The 16,930-nt window shown below is 36.3% G+C and overlaps 1 protein-coding gene across 2 annotated transcripts in view; it reads right to left on the bottom strand.

Annotated features, from left to right (window-relative positions):
* The window catches only part of FAM3C (FAM3 metabolism regulating signaling molecule C), a 64,177-nt gene that overhangs the window by 19,050 nt on the left and 28,197 nt on the right, over positions 1 to 16,930 (bottom strand). For both annotated transcript variants that reach the window (XM_058724472.1, XM_058724471.1), the window contains exons 4-5: positions 11,641 to 11,670; positions 10,868 to 10,991 (exon numbers count right to left, since the gene is read on the bottom strand). In XM_058724472.1, coding sequence (XP_058580455.1) covers positions 10,868 to 10,991; positions 11,641 to 11,670 — 154 coding nt within the window. The remainder of the gene's footprint in view (positions 1 to 10,867; positions 10,992 to 11,640; positions 11,671 to 16,930) is intronic.

Below are 16,930 nucleotides of genomic sequence, written 5' to 3'. Positions count from 1 at the left end.
TGTGGCTTACTTCACTCAGCATAATGTCCTCCAGCTTCATCCATGTTGTCACAAATGGCAGACTTTTCTTCTTTTATTTGCTCAACAATATTCCATTGCGCATATATATGCACCACATTTTCTTTATCCACTCATCTGTCGACGGACATTTAGACTGTTTCCATCTTACCTACTGTGAATAATGCTGCAGTGAACGTGAGAGTGGATATTTCTTCAAGATTCTGTTTTTAATTCCTTTGGACATACACCAAGAAGTGGGATTATTAGATAAGCCAGTTGTTTTTAATTTTTTTAATAACCTCCACCCTGTTTTCCATAATGGCTGTATCAATTTACATGCCCACCTACAGTGTAAAAGGGCTCCCTTTTCTTGACATCTTCATCAACACTTGATGAAGTGTTGACGATATCTGATATCTTCTGTCTTTCTGATGACTGCTGCTCTACCAGGTGTGAGGTGATTAACTCATTGTGGTTTTGATTCACATTTCCCTGATAATTAGTGACACTGAGCATCTCTTCATATACCTGTTGGCTATTTGTATCCTTTTGAGAAGTATCTATTTAGGCCTTTCACTGATTATTTGATCAGGTTATTTGATTTTTTTGCTAGTGAGTTGTAGGAGTTCCTTATACATTTTAGATATTAAATATCCTAGCAGATAATATGGATTGCACATTTTCCCCTATTCTGTAGGTTGACTTTCTGTTCTCTTGATTGTTTCCTTTGTTGTGCAGAAGCTTTTTAGCTTGATGTAATCCCATTTGTCTATTTTTGCTTTTGCTGCCTAGGTTTTTGGTGTCTTATCCAAAAAAATTCATTGCCCAGACCAATGTCATAAAGCTTTTTCCCTGGATTTTCTTCTAGTAGTTTTATGGTTTTGGGTCAAAAATCTCACTTAAAATATAATGATACAGGTAGGTGAAAAGTAGAAGAGTAGAAAGAGATAAATCACATAAACATTAATCAGAAGAACACAGCATTACTACTCAATAATAAAGAAATAATCCAATTTAGAAATGGGCAGGGTTTGAATAGACATTTCTCCAAAGATATGCAAATGGCCAACAAATAAATGAAAAGATATTAAAGATCATTAACATCAGTGAAACGCAAATTGAAACCACAAGGTACCACTCAGCACCCATTAGGAAGGCTATAACCAATAAGTTAGATAATGACAAGTGTTATATGTAAAAACTGGAAACCTGATACACTGCTGTCAAAAGGCAAATTAGTGCAGCCACTTTGGAAAACACTCTAGCACCTCCTCCAATAGTTAAGCATAGAATTACTATATGAACCAAAATCCACTCCTAAGCGTATATACAAGAAAAATGAAAACATGTCCATACAAAACCTGTATACAAATGTTTATAGAAACATTATTCATTGTATAAAGAAGATGTGGTGTTATATATATAATGGAATATTATTCAGCCATCAAAAAGAAAGATATTTTGATATCTTCAATAATATGGATGGAGCTAGAATGTATTATGCTAAGCAAAATAAGTCAATCAGACAAAGACAAATACTGTAAGATTTCACTCATATGTGGAATTTAAGAAACAAAACAGATGAACATAGGGGAAGGGGGGGGGCGGTGCGGAGAGGAGGGAGGGAAACAAACCATAAGAGACTCTTAACAACAGAAAACAAACTGAGGGTTGCTGGAGGAGGAATGGGTGGGGGGGGTGGGGGGAATGAGCTAGATGGGTGATGGGGATTAAGGAGGGCACTTGTGATGAACACTGGTGGTGTAAGTTAGTGATGAATCACTGAATTCTATTCCAGAAACCAATATTGTACTGTATGTTAACTACTAAAATTTAAATAAATTTTTTAAAGAAAGAAACATTGTTCATAATAGCCCAAAAGTGGAAACAAACCAAATGTCCATCAACTGATGAATGAACAAAATGTGATACATGTACACAATGGAGAATGACTCCATCATAAAAAGGAATGAAGTACTAATCAAACCATAACATGGATGAACCTTGAAACCACTCTGCTAAGTGAGGACACTGATGACAAAAAAGTTACCTATCATGTAAAACCTTCTATATAATATGTCCAGAAGAGGTAAATCTATAGAGATAGCAAATGAAGTGTGGCTACTTAGGGCTGGTGGGGGGCAGGGGAGAAGGGAGTGGAAGGGGATGGGAATGGGGTGGAAGGGCAATAGCTCAAGGACACAATTCCTTTCTGAGGTATAAAAATGTTCCAGGGGTGCCAGGTAGCTCAGTCGGTTAAGCATTCGACTTGGGCTCAGGTCATGACCTGATGGTTTGTGAGTTTTGAGCCCTGCTTCAGAGCCTCGGTCTCCCTCTCTGCCCCTCCCCTGGCTCACGTATGCACACTCTCTCCCCCACCAAAAAAACAAAAAAAACAAAAACAAAACAAAAACAAAAAAAAAAACCTGACTGTAGTGTACCTGTGAATACACTAAAAACCACTGACTGTATACTTTAAATGAGTGAATTGTACAGCATGTGAATTATATCTCAATAAAGCTGTTTACACAAGGGAGTGGCTATATAATCATTAATTAAATAGACTTCAGAGCAAAGAAAATTACCAGAGACACAGAAAGAGACACATAATGATCACAGGGTCACTTTAACAAGACACAGTAAACCTTAATGTGTATACAGCAAACAACTGAGGTACACACTATGTGAATCAAAACCAGACAGAACAGGAGAAAGAGACAAATGTACAGTTACACTTGGACATGTCAACAGCCCTCTCTCAACAACTGACAGACAGAAAATTACCAAAGGTACAGAAGAACTCAACCACAGCATTAACCAACGGGTCTACCTGACATTTAAAGAACATTCTACCCAACAAGGGCAGAATACACATTTTTTTCAAGTGTGCATGGAACATATACTAAAGGTAGACCATATCATGGGCCACAAAATAAACCTCAACATTTTTAAAAGAATTGAAATCATACCAAGTGTGTTCTCCAACCACAATGAAATCAGTAACAGAAAGATAACAGGAAAACCTCCAAACACTTGGAAACTAAAGAACATAGTTCTCAATAATCCACAGGTCAAAGAGGAAGTCTGAAGGGAAATTAAAAAACACACAGAAATGAATGCACATACAACTTATTAAAATTTGTGAGGCATAGCTAAAAGAGTACTGAGAAAGGAATTTATAGCACTCCATGCTTAAATTAAAAAAGAAAAAGCTTCAAATTAATCACCTAAGTTCCCATCTCAAGTAACTAAAAAGAATGCCGTAAACCTAAAACAAGCAGAAGAAAAAAAATAATAAAAAGAGGAGAAATCAATGAAACAAAAAGCTTTAAAAAGATCAATAAAATTAAACCTTTAGTAAGACTGACAGAGAAAAAAAGAGAAAACATAAATCACTAATACCAAGAGTGAAGTGGGATATCACTATAGACCCCGCAGACATTGAAAGGATAAAGACTATGAACAATTTTACACATGTGAATTTGACAACTCAAATGAGTTAGATCCAATTCCTCAGAATGTATAAACTAACACAACTCATCCATTATGAAATAGATCGTTTAAATAGTCCTGTAACTATTAAAGATAGTGAATTCATAGTTTATAAACTCACCTCACCAGAAAATCTCCAAGCCTAGACGGTTTCACTGGAGAGTTCTACCAAATGTTTAAAAAAAGAATTAACACTACTTCCACACAAACTCTTTCAGAAAATTTAATACTTCCAAATTTATTTTATAAAGCCAATATTACAATAATACCCAAACCAGAGTAAGACATTACAAGAAAACTACAAACCAACATTAATATACAGGCAAAAATCCTCATTAACAAAACATTTAGTAAGTAGAATTCAGCATTATATTAAAAAAAATCATGAACTATGACCAAGTCAGGCTTAGCCTACAGAAACAGTCATTTCAATATTTGAACAGTTGATATAATCTACTATATTAATAGGTTTAAGAAAAATCACATGGTCATCTCAATATAGAACATGCATTTGACAAAATTCAACACCCATTCATGATAAAAAGTCTCAAAACTCCGGTAATAGAGGACTTCCTAAACTTGATAGAGAACATCTACAAAAATCTACACCTAACACCATACTTGATGGTGAAGGACAACACTTTCCCCTTAAGATGAGGAACAAGTCAAGTATGTCCATTCTTACCATTACTACTCAACATAGTACTGGAAATCCTAGCCACAGCAAAAAACCAAGAAAAGGAAAGTAACAGAAAATAGAATTAGGAGAAATTAATTCAGCAAGGTTATAAGATACAAGACCAACACACGAAAATCAACTGTGTCTGCATACTAACAATGAACATATAAAAACTGGAATTAAAAATACAAAGACATCTACAATTGCTCAAAACATGGGGGACGCTTAGGTATAAATCTAATAAAGTATGTATAGGACTTGTAAGCTGAAACCCACAACATGGTAATGAAAGATAACAAAGAATATTTAAAGAGAAACACCATATTCATCAACTGAAAGACTCAACATAGTAAAGATGGTCAATTCGCTCCAAAAATCAATATACAGATTTAACACAACTCCTAACAAAATCCCGGCAAGGTTTTTTGTATACAGAGGCAATGTTATTCTTTAATTTTTTTTAAGTTTATTTATTTTGAGAGAGACAGAGAGCGCATGCACGTGTGTGCGTGTGGGCCAACGGGGGAGGGGCAGAGAGAGAGGGAAAGAGAGAGAAAATCCTAAGCAGGCTCCACACTGCCAGTGCAAGAGCCTGATGTGGGGCTCAAGATCATGACCTGAGCCGAAGTCAGATGCTTATCCAACTGAGCCACCCAGGTGCCTCAGAGGCAAGGTTATTCTAAAATGTATATGGAAAGGCAAAGAAATTAGAATAGCTAATTTTGGAAAGAAAGAAAGAGAGAAAGAGAGAAAGAGAGAAAGAGAGAAAGAGAGAAAGAAAGAAAGAAAGAAAGAAAGAAAGAAAGAAAGAGAAAGAAAGGGAAAGAAAGAAAGAAAGGGAAAGAAAGAAAGAAAGAAAGAAAGAAAGAAAGAAAGAAAGAAAGAAAGAAAGAAAGAAAGAAAGAAAATGGGAGGAATCATTCTACGCCACTTAAAGACTTAGACTCTATAACTATATAATCAAGAGCATGTGGTATTAGTGGATAAATTAGTGGATCAATGGAATGAATGGAGAACCCAAAACCAAGTGGAACAAAAAAAATGTACCAGTGGAAACACAGCCAACTTATTTTTCAACAAAGGAGCAGAAGCAATTCAATGGAGGAGGAAAGTCATTCCAACAAATTGTGCTGAAGCAACTAGATATTCATAGGCCAAAACTGAACCTCAACCTACATGTCGTACTTTATTCAAAGATTAATGTAGGATGGATCACAGATTTAAATATATAAACAGAAAACATAAAACTAAAAGCTTTGGAAGATCACGCAGAGGAAAATGTTTGAAACCTACGGTTCGTGAGTGAGTGACAGACATGACACCAATCCATAAACAACAAAGCACATCCATGAAAGAAAAATACATCAATAAACTGGAACTTATCAAAATTAAAAACTTTGGCCGTACAAAACATCCCAGCGAAAGGGATGTCTAGATGAGCTATACACTGTAAGAAAATAGTCTCAAGCCACATATCTGACAATAGGATTCATACCTAGAATATATTTCAAAAACTCCCAAAGTGTAACAATAAAAAACAAACAAACAAAAACAACCCAATTAAAATATGGACAAAGACATGAATAGATATTTCACTGAAGAGGATATACAGGTGGCCAAAAAAAAAAAAAAAAAAAAAAGGCACATTAAAAGATGTTCAGCATCACTAGCAATAAACTTGAGATATCACTACACATCTATTTGAAGAGCTAAAATAAAAAATAGTAATAGCACCAAATTCTGGCAAGTATATAGAGAAATTGGATCTCTCATACATTGCCAGTGGGAATGTAAAATGGTGCAGTCACTGTGGAAAATGTTTGGCAGTTTCTTACAGAATTAAACATACGCTTACCACAAACCGGAAACGATGAAATTGTTTGGCTGAGCACAACAGGTGATGCATAAACTGTGTTGCATCCGTAACACAGACTATTACTCAGCAATAAAAAAGAAGGGATTTAACAGGCACCAATGTTTCAAGAGCATCATGCTGAGTGAAATAACCAATCTCATCTGGTCACATGTTGTATGATTCTATTTATATAGAATTCTCAAAACATCAAAATAATAGAAATGACAAACAGATTAGTGGTTGCCAGACGTCAGTGATGATGGAGGTGACTGTAACAGCATAGCATGAAAGAGCTCTTTGTGGAGATACAATAATTCTGTATCCCAACTGCTTACTGGCTACGTGTACCTACACATGTGACAAAATGACAGAACTACACATACACACACTGTACCAATGTCAATTTCCTGTTTTTGATAGTGTACTCTTAAGATATAACCATAGGGGAAACTGGGTATAGAGTATGCAGGACGGCTCTGTGTGATCTTTGCAATCTCCTGTGATTTCTGTAATTATTTCAAAATAAAAAGTTAAAAAAAAACCCCTCTACTTGAAGATTCATACAGGAAAAGTATAAAAATCTGATTTTGAAAAGCTTAGTAGCATTTAACTATTTATCTACCCATATGGGTTACATATCTGCCTTCAAAATCCCACTTTTCATTCTCTAAAATTTACATGTAATAAAGCATAGACTTTTCTCACAAGCAGTTCTGAAAGGTGAGTCATAAGGAAACCCACTAAAAGTGCTGCCCGAAAGAGAGAATTTCAAAATGTATTTGCTCTGCTCCCTTCAGAAATATGTGAGATAAGTAAACTCCATCCTTAATGTTAAGAAGCGATAGTGTGATTAACCTGTTACATTAATAATTAAGTATCACAGTGTCTTCTCCAAGTAGAATCATCATGGGGTTAGTATGCTGCTGCGTCTTTCACAGAGCTGAGAAATAAAAGCCACAAAGAAGCACTATGCCATAGGCTTCCCACAAGAGGGCAGTAGCTAATCGATTTTTAACAAGGAATTCAATCCGGGAAAACCTGCAACTAGCAAATGACAAACTACTCAAGATTTTTAAATGTATAAAGGCTACTTACTCCCTCTTACTCACACAATTTGAAATACTTTATCTTTCACGAATATGAAGGTTCCCCCTACTACCATTCCACGCCTCCAGACAAAAATCTAAAGAAAATATTACATAATCTATAGAAAGATTCTACATCTTTGAGCAAGTTTTGCTTCAAATACTTACTCTATGTTTTAACTGCTACATCTTAAAATGGTTAGTTTAGAGCAGGCTTTAACAAACCTATAGCCCACAGGACAAATCTATCCAACTGCTTGGCTACTTTTGTTTTATCATTTATGAGCTTAGAATGGTTTTTGTATTTTTAAATGGTTATATGTTAAATGATTTTTTAAGTACTTATACACTATCCTTGATTTTACCTCTTGATCCTCACAGCCAAAAATACTATCTGGTCTCTCAATGTACAAAAATAAATAAATCTCTGAAAATCATTGCTGTATATTCCTATACCAAACATTAAGACCACAATAAAAGGTGAGGTATTATCCTAATATCAATGTCATATAAACTGAAATCAGATGAGTATATGCCTAAAATAAGAGCTATACCTTGAACATAAGTAAATTCTATGGGCTCTCTAATGCAGAATAAAAAGAAGCTACAATTCCTGTAGTGTGTGACATTTGATGTTTATCCCCAGGATTTTCTATTACAAACTAACGAGAAGTTTGAAATTTACGTTAATCTCCGTAATGTATCTTGATGCATCCAACCTGTCCTTAAAACCATAACCACCACCCTGATCTTAACTGTCCTCTTTTGTCTGTACTGAGGTTTCTCAAATTTAGTCTATGATGACATTATGGACCTGATAATTCATGTGTAAAGGCTGCCTGGCTTCACTGGAGGGTGTTTAAGAGCATCCCAGTCTTTACGAGTACTGCCTCTATAGCTATACCACCCCATAATGTCTATAGACCTTGACAAATGTCCCACTGAAAAGCACTGATCTGAACTAGTGGTCTCCGAAATGAGTGTGCAGGTACTCAGGACATGTGCAGGAAAATAGTAAAATTTCTATTTATGTATTTTTACTGTCTACTTATATATTTAGTGAATACACATGAAAAAAACCTCTGTTACTACTGGGAGGAGGGGCAGTGTCAAAGAACCTTGGCAGTGATGGCCTTCCAACTGTTCTAATCATTTTACACATCAGTCAGGTAATTTTTTCAACATCAATGAAATCATGACATGCCAGAATCTGAAAACCGTGAACGACTCAACACTCAGAAAGGGACACTGGGGCACCTGGCTGGCTCGGTCGGTCGTGAGTTCAAGCCCGATGTTGGGTGTAGAGATTACTAAAAAAAAATAAATAAACTTAAAAACAAAAAGAAAGAAAAGACCTCACCTCTTTACCATCATGACCCTTCAGCTGCTACTGCCCTGGCCCTCATTCCTCGATCTCACATCACTCATCCCCAAGGGTCTTCGTCACCCAGCTCTGCACAGCTTGTGCCACAGTTTGCGATGACTGATGTGCATTTGCTCCTTAAATGTCTGTCTCTCCTACTAGGCTGAGTTTCGTGACAGCAGGGACTATGCTCAATAAATGCTTGCTGAATAACTGAACGAATGATGCTAAGGAAGTCAGGGTCTTTGTTTAAATTCTTTGTTGCAACAACTTTCAATACAGAAACAGAACATATGAGACAATGTACTGGACTGTGAACTGTCCCCACGGTTTTTTCAGTAGGGATCCCTGGCCAATTATTCAGTCCTTCTTGAAGACTAGATTTTGGGGCTTCATGCATAGCTCTAAAATCCCATCAATTATTTAATTTCTCCTGAGTATCAGAATGATTCCTGAAATGAGGATGGATAGGAGGCCTGCTTCAATTTTACAGTTAAAGAAATTGAAATACAAATTCCACATGACATGCCCACCATGCTAGAACCAAATTCTTTGGCTAGGAGCCTAGTATTTACTGTGCCAAATTCCACTGCCTCTATATATACTCTCTTCTTTTTGACCTATACAATCTATAAATAGAGAACCTGCTGGTAAAACAACTTTGATCTCCTCTTTGTATTAAAACTAACATGCTTCATGGGGGGAGCGGGGTGGCAGAGGAAGTCTCCAAAGAAAGTCTACCATGGGTTAGGCATTCTAAGAGAAATTCCTACCTATGATTCCGAATCAAACTTGAGGCCTCCTTAGCCAAATAAGGTGAAAAGGGGAACGGAAACATTCTAAGTTAATGGGAAGGGTATGATTTAATGTAAAATCTGCAAACTTCTAAGTTTGTTGAACTTCTAACATCCAAGTTCCTTGTTACATAATTCAGTAAAATAGGACTATTATGGGAAGTCAGAAGACAGTGATGGATTAACAATGGATTATAACTAGCATGAGGGAAAAGAAAGGAAATGAGCAGGAACTTTAAAGATCATCTAGCTCAAGCCTTTAATTACAAGAAAAGCATTATTCTAAGAGGCTAAATAATGCCCATAGCTAACTGAAAAAGGGCTTAGGATAAAAATTCAAGAGCTTCTACATCAAAAAGAAGACACACAGGGGCACCTGGGTGGCTCAGTCAGTTGAGTGTCTCTTGATTTCTGCTCAGGTCATGGTCTCATGGTTTATGGGATTGAGACCTGAGCCCTGTGTTGGTCTCTAGGCTGACAGCATGGAGCCTGCTTGGAATTCTCTCTCTCCCTCTATGGCCCTTCCCCATGTGTGCCCTAAAATAAATAAATAAAGTTAGGGGGAAAAAAAGACACAAACTGCAGGGAGAAACTGCTTCTGTTTCCTCCTACTATAAAATTAACTCTTTATTCTATATAATTAATGGCACGTCTATTATTTTAACATGAAATTTAAATAAGCTCATGTATTTAATTTTCCAAGAAAGAGCAGATTAAAAGCAACCAACTGAAAGCAGGCCTTGTGATTTCGGAGACACGAACTTCACCTACAAGTGACAGTCAACACTACTTAAAGACTGTAAAGCATCTGAGTCTAGAAAACCATTGAGCTTAGTGGCAAACAGTTCAGCATCACAACAGGCTTGAGGTTATTACTGGATTACTTCACACGTCAACAAGCAGCATTTGGACATTTAAAACAAAAGATGTTTTTCTTTTTTCCTATTAATTGCAGGCTCTGCACTGTCAGTGTAGAACCTGATGTGGGGCTTGATCTCATGAACCATGAGATTGTAACCTGAGCTGAAGCCAAGACTCAGAGGGTTAACCGAATGAGCCACCCAGGCGCCCCAAAATGAAAGATGTTTGTAAGATAAAGCGTTCATTATCTAGGGCAGTGCTGTCAAAAGGGACTTTTTTCAAGGGTGGCAATGCTTTGTGTTCAGTTTGGTAGGCACAAGCCATGTATGGCTACTCAGTACTTGAAATGTGGCTAGTTGACTGAGGAACTGAACTTTTAATTTTAATTAATGTAAATGAATTAACCTTCCCCCTGCTATTTAAGAATCAGAATTAAATAGTCACATGTGTCTATGGCTCCAGATGGGACAGCACAGATCTAGAGAATTCACACGGAGGAACTCCCTCATCTTTACGTGAAGCTAGACAAATGCTGTGTTCTTATGTCACTCTAATATGAAATCTCAGAATTTTAAGACTCTATAAATGTGTGGGAGAAAAAAACTGTGTAATGAAAACTGAAATCACTTTTCTTTAGTAAAACATGCCCAATACATTTTCCAAAGATCCATTAGACTCAGGTTCAATTTGCTAAAATTCACTGGCACGCCAGATACTTCCAAACTGGTAAATACTTACACATTGTCTTCCAGACAGATTTTGGGTCCCACCACATTGGCTGCTCCACTTGCCATTTTAAAAGCAAAATGCTTCTCAGGGCAAGCTTTTGAGATTCCACATTTATATCTGGGAGGTTTTGTAGCTTTGGGGAGAAATTTTTTTTTAAAAGAGTTAATAGATTCTAGAGTCAGTTTGTTTCAGGTCTTAAACCAAAAAGAGCATTATGTAAAAACACCGAGATATACATATCTTAAAATACATGCCTTTTTTTACCCTGAGGGTTTCAAAGAACCTCAAAACAAAACACTGAACCTCCTGGGAAACAAGCTAATAACTGACATAAATATATCAGTTGATCTTGATGAAGGTATATGTATTTTATCTAATTATTTTTAAGTTTATTTTTAAAATTCAGTACAGGAGAGGTTTTGAATTGTTACTTTACACTTCTAGTTAGTTCATGCACACACAACACATGGTTACCTCTAGAACCAGTAAAAAGCCTAAAACATCACTGAGTATCTGTTTATGTTCTAGTTCTAACGAGGAATTCTTTCACACATTTTCTGCGCGTATGTTACTGAACCTAAAAAATGTTAACAAAATATCCATTATGAATACTATTATATATGTAGAATATTGAGCTATTCAAATAGCATCCTTATAACTTTAAAAATTTCTAAATCGATTTTGCTCACATTGAAATATTCCCATTGTTTGAATGTAAGTGCTCATGCACATAGGATAAAATAGAATAAACCATCTGCAAAATATTGAGATGCAATACTTACAACGCACTGCCGTGTCCAATGCTGACCTTGCTAGGAAGAAAAAGAAAAAGTTATCTTTGCTAGAAGGAATAAAGCTGTTGGCAAGTATCCGCATATTAAGCATATTTGGCACTAACAGGACTATAAAAATGAAAGTGCTTGAATTATTGCTCAGTATACAATAAATAAAACAGATTACTGCTCTAGAGAAAAAGTGAAAAAGTGACTTCAGGCTACAAAACTCACTATAAACAATTATGCAGAGGAATTATGGACGGTAGTATTCTACTACTGATAGAACATTTTATTCTTATCTTTACATTTTATTGTTATTTCTACTTATAAATTTAAATCCCAATCAGAAAGTTCCTCTACAAATTTAACTTCTTTTTAAATTTATTTTTCAATTTTTTGCCAGCTTTCTTGAGACGTAATTGACATGTAACATTGTATAACTTTAGGCATACAACATGTTGATTTGATACATGTATAAACTGCTAAATGATAACCATTATATATTAGCTACCACGCCCATCCCATCACATAGTAACCATTTCTTTTTCGTGGTGAGAACATTTAAGATTTACTCTCTAATCAACATTCAAGTATACAGTAGTATCACATACTAGTTAGTATTAGCTATGATCACCTTGCTATATTAGATTCCCAAACTCTTAAATCTTATAACTGGGAGTTCAGACCCTTTGAGCAATGTCTCCCCTTACCTCCTTCCCAACCCCTGGTAACCACTATTTTAATCTGTTTCTCTGAGTCTATCCTTTTTAGATTTCACATATACCTGATACCACACACTATTTCAAACTTCTCCTTAAATGACTTTAAGTATATACTTGTTGACTATTACAGTGTTTAAAAGTGGCTGCTGCCTAGGGGCACCTGGGTGGCTCAGTCGGTTAAGCGTCAGACTTTGGCTCAGGTCAGGATCTCACAGTTCATGGGTTCAAGCCCCATGTTAGGCTCTGTGCTGACAGCTCATTGCCTGAAGGCTGCTTTGGATTCTGTATCTCCCTCTCTCTCTACCCCTCCCCTGCTCATGCTCTGTCTCCCTCTGTCTCTCAAAAATAAAAAAAAACGTGAAAAAAAACTTCTTTAAGTGGCTGCTGCTATAGGGTGCTGTGTACACACGCATCATATGAAATGCTGGAGAATATACATGAAATGGTCTTGGTGGTTAGGCTAGGAGATCTGGGGGGTGGAAGAACATAAGATGGGTGGTGGTGGTGAGGAACTCAATTTCTCTAAAATAGAAGTGTACTGCGTATATTTAAAAAAAATTAAGGTCAGTTACCAAGACTGTTATAATTTATTGGCTCAAGGAAGCCAGAATCTTGTGATCAAATCTTAACTTTAATGAAGTAGATTGCAATCTAGCCACCTACACTAAGAGCTTTTTAAAAGCACTAGCATCTGATCCCAGCCTAGGGGATTCAGTTTAAATCATCAACAGTATTGTGGGCAGCCATTTCCTGATTTGGCTAATAAGCATGCAGTGTCATAAATATTTGCCAGCTGTTTGACTATAAATAGTCACTTGGTTTTTAGTTCTGTATTATTTTAGATGATTGAGAATTTCCTGTAAGTCCAGAACTCAAAGTGGAGAACAGAAAGTTAAAGCTGAAAAATAATATGCAAATGTTTAAAAAGAGAAAAATGACCAAGTAAGTGAAGGCTCACTAACTCTATAAAATACTGAGAATATTATATGCCCCTGAAGTCACAAAGGCAGTGGAGTAACGTGGGGAAAGTCTAACGCATGAAATAAAGCAGAAAGCAAACCTTGTCTGTAAGTACGAAAAATATTCACGGATAAGGACAAAGACTTACCAAAAACAAATGACCAGTTAGTATATTAGAGTAGTGGGACTACTGAGCTCATTCTTTCAATTTCCTTCATTATGTCATAAAAGTAAGGGAAACATCATTCTAGAGATCATCTGGTCCAATGTTCTCACTTGTGTAAATAAGGAAAGGAAAGCTGAGACAATGATTAACAACCAGTGATTAGCAGCATGAACACTAGACATTCTCAATTTCACTTCTGTCCTGAATAAACACATATTTGCAGACTCAGGTGTTAAGATATTTACAGAAGAACACTGTTCAATCAGGAATTCTGGTATACCTAACTTATGGTAACAAGATACAGGGAAAACTCGGGGATCAGAAGAGGGGTGATATAACATAGCTCATTCACATATGCTGGGCAATCTATCCACCAAGTACTTTTGCATGCATTACTGACTTAATCATCATCTCTGTTTCAAAAAGAGAGAAACTGGGAACCCAGAAGTTTACTGATTTGATTTGTTCCAAGACATAATTAATAATTGGCAGAGCTAGTTTTCAAAGTCATATCTCACTCTAGCACCCAAATTCATATTGCATTGCAAAATGGGAAATGTCTGAGGTCTTCTGATCACATGTATAAAAAACTGCTCGTCCTGCTCAGATCAGGAAGCCAGAATAGGGAGCTTTTAGAACAAACCTTCTGACTGAAGAGGGTTCAAGACTTGAGACAAAATGTCCACAAGGACAGGGACATTGCTAAAGGAATCCAGGTTAAAAAGGGCACCTCTGTAGTCACTACAAAGGTAATGACTGGATTTGAAACAAGTAGACCAGTTCAGAACAACTAAGGAAGCAACACTGATGGGACTTGGCAACGGAACAGATGGAGGAATGGTGGAAAAGGAGGAATCAAGTTTACCTCTCTGACTTTTGGCTTTAGAAGCTTTCATTTATTCGTTCATATGAACCAGTGAACAAAAACACCGTCTCCACACTCAGGTAGATGCTCATCATCTAGTGAGGAGCTAGGGGTAGGGGATGGATGATGAGTTCTGTGCTGGACTTGCAAATTTTAGATTCTTGGAGAAGATCCAAGTGAGAAAGTCTAAAAGCCAGCTCTAAATGAGATCTGGGATGAAGATACAAACTGGAAAGTTAACAAATGATGAGGCCACCCAGAGAGAGGATTTAAAGTCAAAAGGGTGATAAGAAAATTTCAGAGATATCAGTAATCAACTGATACTCAGAGAAAGAAGAGTGTGGCTGAGGAAAGAAAGGCAGAGGGAAAGCCAGGGATGAGCCAGTAAAATGGTCAAACTAGTTTGCTTGTAGAATTTAAGAGATTAAGAAAAAAAAAAAAAGTAAATGTTATTCAATTCAAAAAACGTTACTGGGATAGGATTTTGAGAAAACCAGTTCTTTAATTATCAGGCTTTTAAATGCATAATATCACTCCATTTACTTTAAGAGTAAGGAGAAAAGTTGCTAAAGGTTTAAAAACAAACAGGGGCTCAGTCCATTAAGTATTCGACTTCAGCTCAGGTCATGATCTCATGGTTCATGAGTTCAAGCCCTGCATGGGGCTCTCTGTTGCCAAGGTGGAGGCACTTCGGATCCTGGGTCTCCCTCTCTCTCTGCCCTTACCCTGCTCGCTCTCACTCTCTCTCAAAAAATAAACTTAAAAAAAAATTTTTTTTTTTAATGTTTGTTTATTTTTGAGAGAGGCAGAGACAGAATGCAAGTGGGTTAGGGGCAGAGAGAGAGGAAGACACAGAATCTGAAGCAGGCTCCAGGCTCTGAGCTGTCAGCACAGAGCCTGACGTGGGGCTCGAACCCACGAGCTGTGAGATCATGACCTGAGCCAAAGTCGGACGCGCAACTGACTGAGCCACCCAGGCGCCCCTCAATAAATAAACTTTAAAACAAACAAAAAAGTCTCGTGAAAGACTTTTCTCTCCAGACCAGATGAAAGCTAATTTTTGTCTAATACTTATCAAAACCCAAAGCCCTCTACTAGGTCTGCAATCCTGAGAATTTAACACCTGGAGGCCAAACAGGTAAATTTTCACAAATAAAACAGAATGTTTTCCACTTGCAGTATGGGCACAGCACACCAATAAAAAGCCCTCCTTTCCTGTAACTTGTAATCATCAAACTACCTTGATAGCTTTAATTCTTAATTTCTTTCACTATATACAACTTTTCACTTTAAGGAACAATAGTAAATCTTTTTGATTTGGTTTCTTTTTTTGGGGGGGGGTTAATTTTTCATGTTAAGAAAATAAACAGCCAGGAATCATTTTATTTTTATGGTGGAAAAATTATCACAAATTACTCAAGATTTAATTGCATCAAGAAAAATGGACTTTTGTATGGTTTAGATAAGACATATCTTTGGACAGTTAAATAAGCTGACTGCTAAATCTTTTACATCAGCTGAGCTTAATTTTCACATTACCAGCTATTTTTATGGCTTATGTAATCACTGAACAATTTTTTTCAAAAATCATTTAAAATAACCGAAAAACAAAGGTCTGCAATATCTATGAAATAAGTAACATATCAATTAGAATTACCTTCTTCAAGAAAAAGGTTAATGGTTTAATCATTATTATCTACTCTCATCAGATGAGCTGAGAAAATGAATCCACTTGGAAGTTCTGTTTCATATCTGGTTTCAATCAATGAATGTCTTTCCACAAGTCAAACTACAGAAATCAGAACTATTTTGTACTTAAGTTTTTAATAACGTCAAGTAATTTATGTATATACTATTTCAGTGGTTTAAGTCTGAAAGGGTAAAAAGTAATCAACTCAATAGGACAGTAAGTCCTGGCAGCAGCAACGTGTGCAATAATCTGGTCTGTGTTCAGTATATTTACTAGTTGTTAAGTATCCACCCTGACAATGAACCACTGTGTGAAAACGCAACCATAACTAAAACTCACAGATTGTATCCATGTTGCTATCCTGGTTGTGACACTAGGGGTAGCTCTGTTAAGATGTTACCAATGTGAGAAACCGTGTAAAGGGTATGCAGGATCCCTCCATATTATTTCTCACAAATACATGCAAATCTACAATTATCTCAATAAGTTTTGTACAAAAACTTGTTTTCAAAAAAAATCACAATGTATTTTAGTAATTTCAACTATAATTCTTCATTCTTCCTTTCTAGAAATAAGATCATTTTATTTTTCTAAAACAGTACTATATATCCAACCTGAAACTAAATTTATAGACACTATCAAGCTATTATATCAACAGTAGAAAAAATGAAAAAATTCACCACCAAAAGAAGTACAGTTCATGTCACGAGACCCCCCTCCCAATATACTGATTATAGAAATAATTCTAATGTTGGGTTAAACTCGTTACCCTTCGGTGAATGGACTTAGATGCTAAGCAAATGGCAAAAGACAACCATATCTCCATCTTTACTCAATTATTCTGAAATGAGAATTAAAATACAACAAACAAATTAAATTTTCACCAACTCAAT

This window comes from Neofelis nebulosa, chromosome 4, assembly GCF_028018385.1.
Source record: "Neofelis nebulosa isolate mNeoNeb1 chromosome 4, mNeoNeb1.pri, whole genome shotgun sequence".
NCBI classification, from domain to species: domain Eukaryota; kingdom Metazoa; phylum Chordata; class Mammalia; order Carnivora; family Felidae; genus Neofelis; species Neofelis nebulosa.
This window is presented reverse-complemented; position numbering and strand designations above follow the sequence as displayed.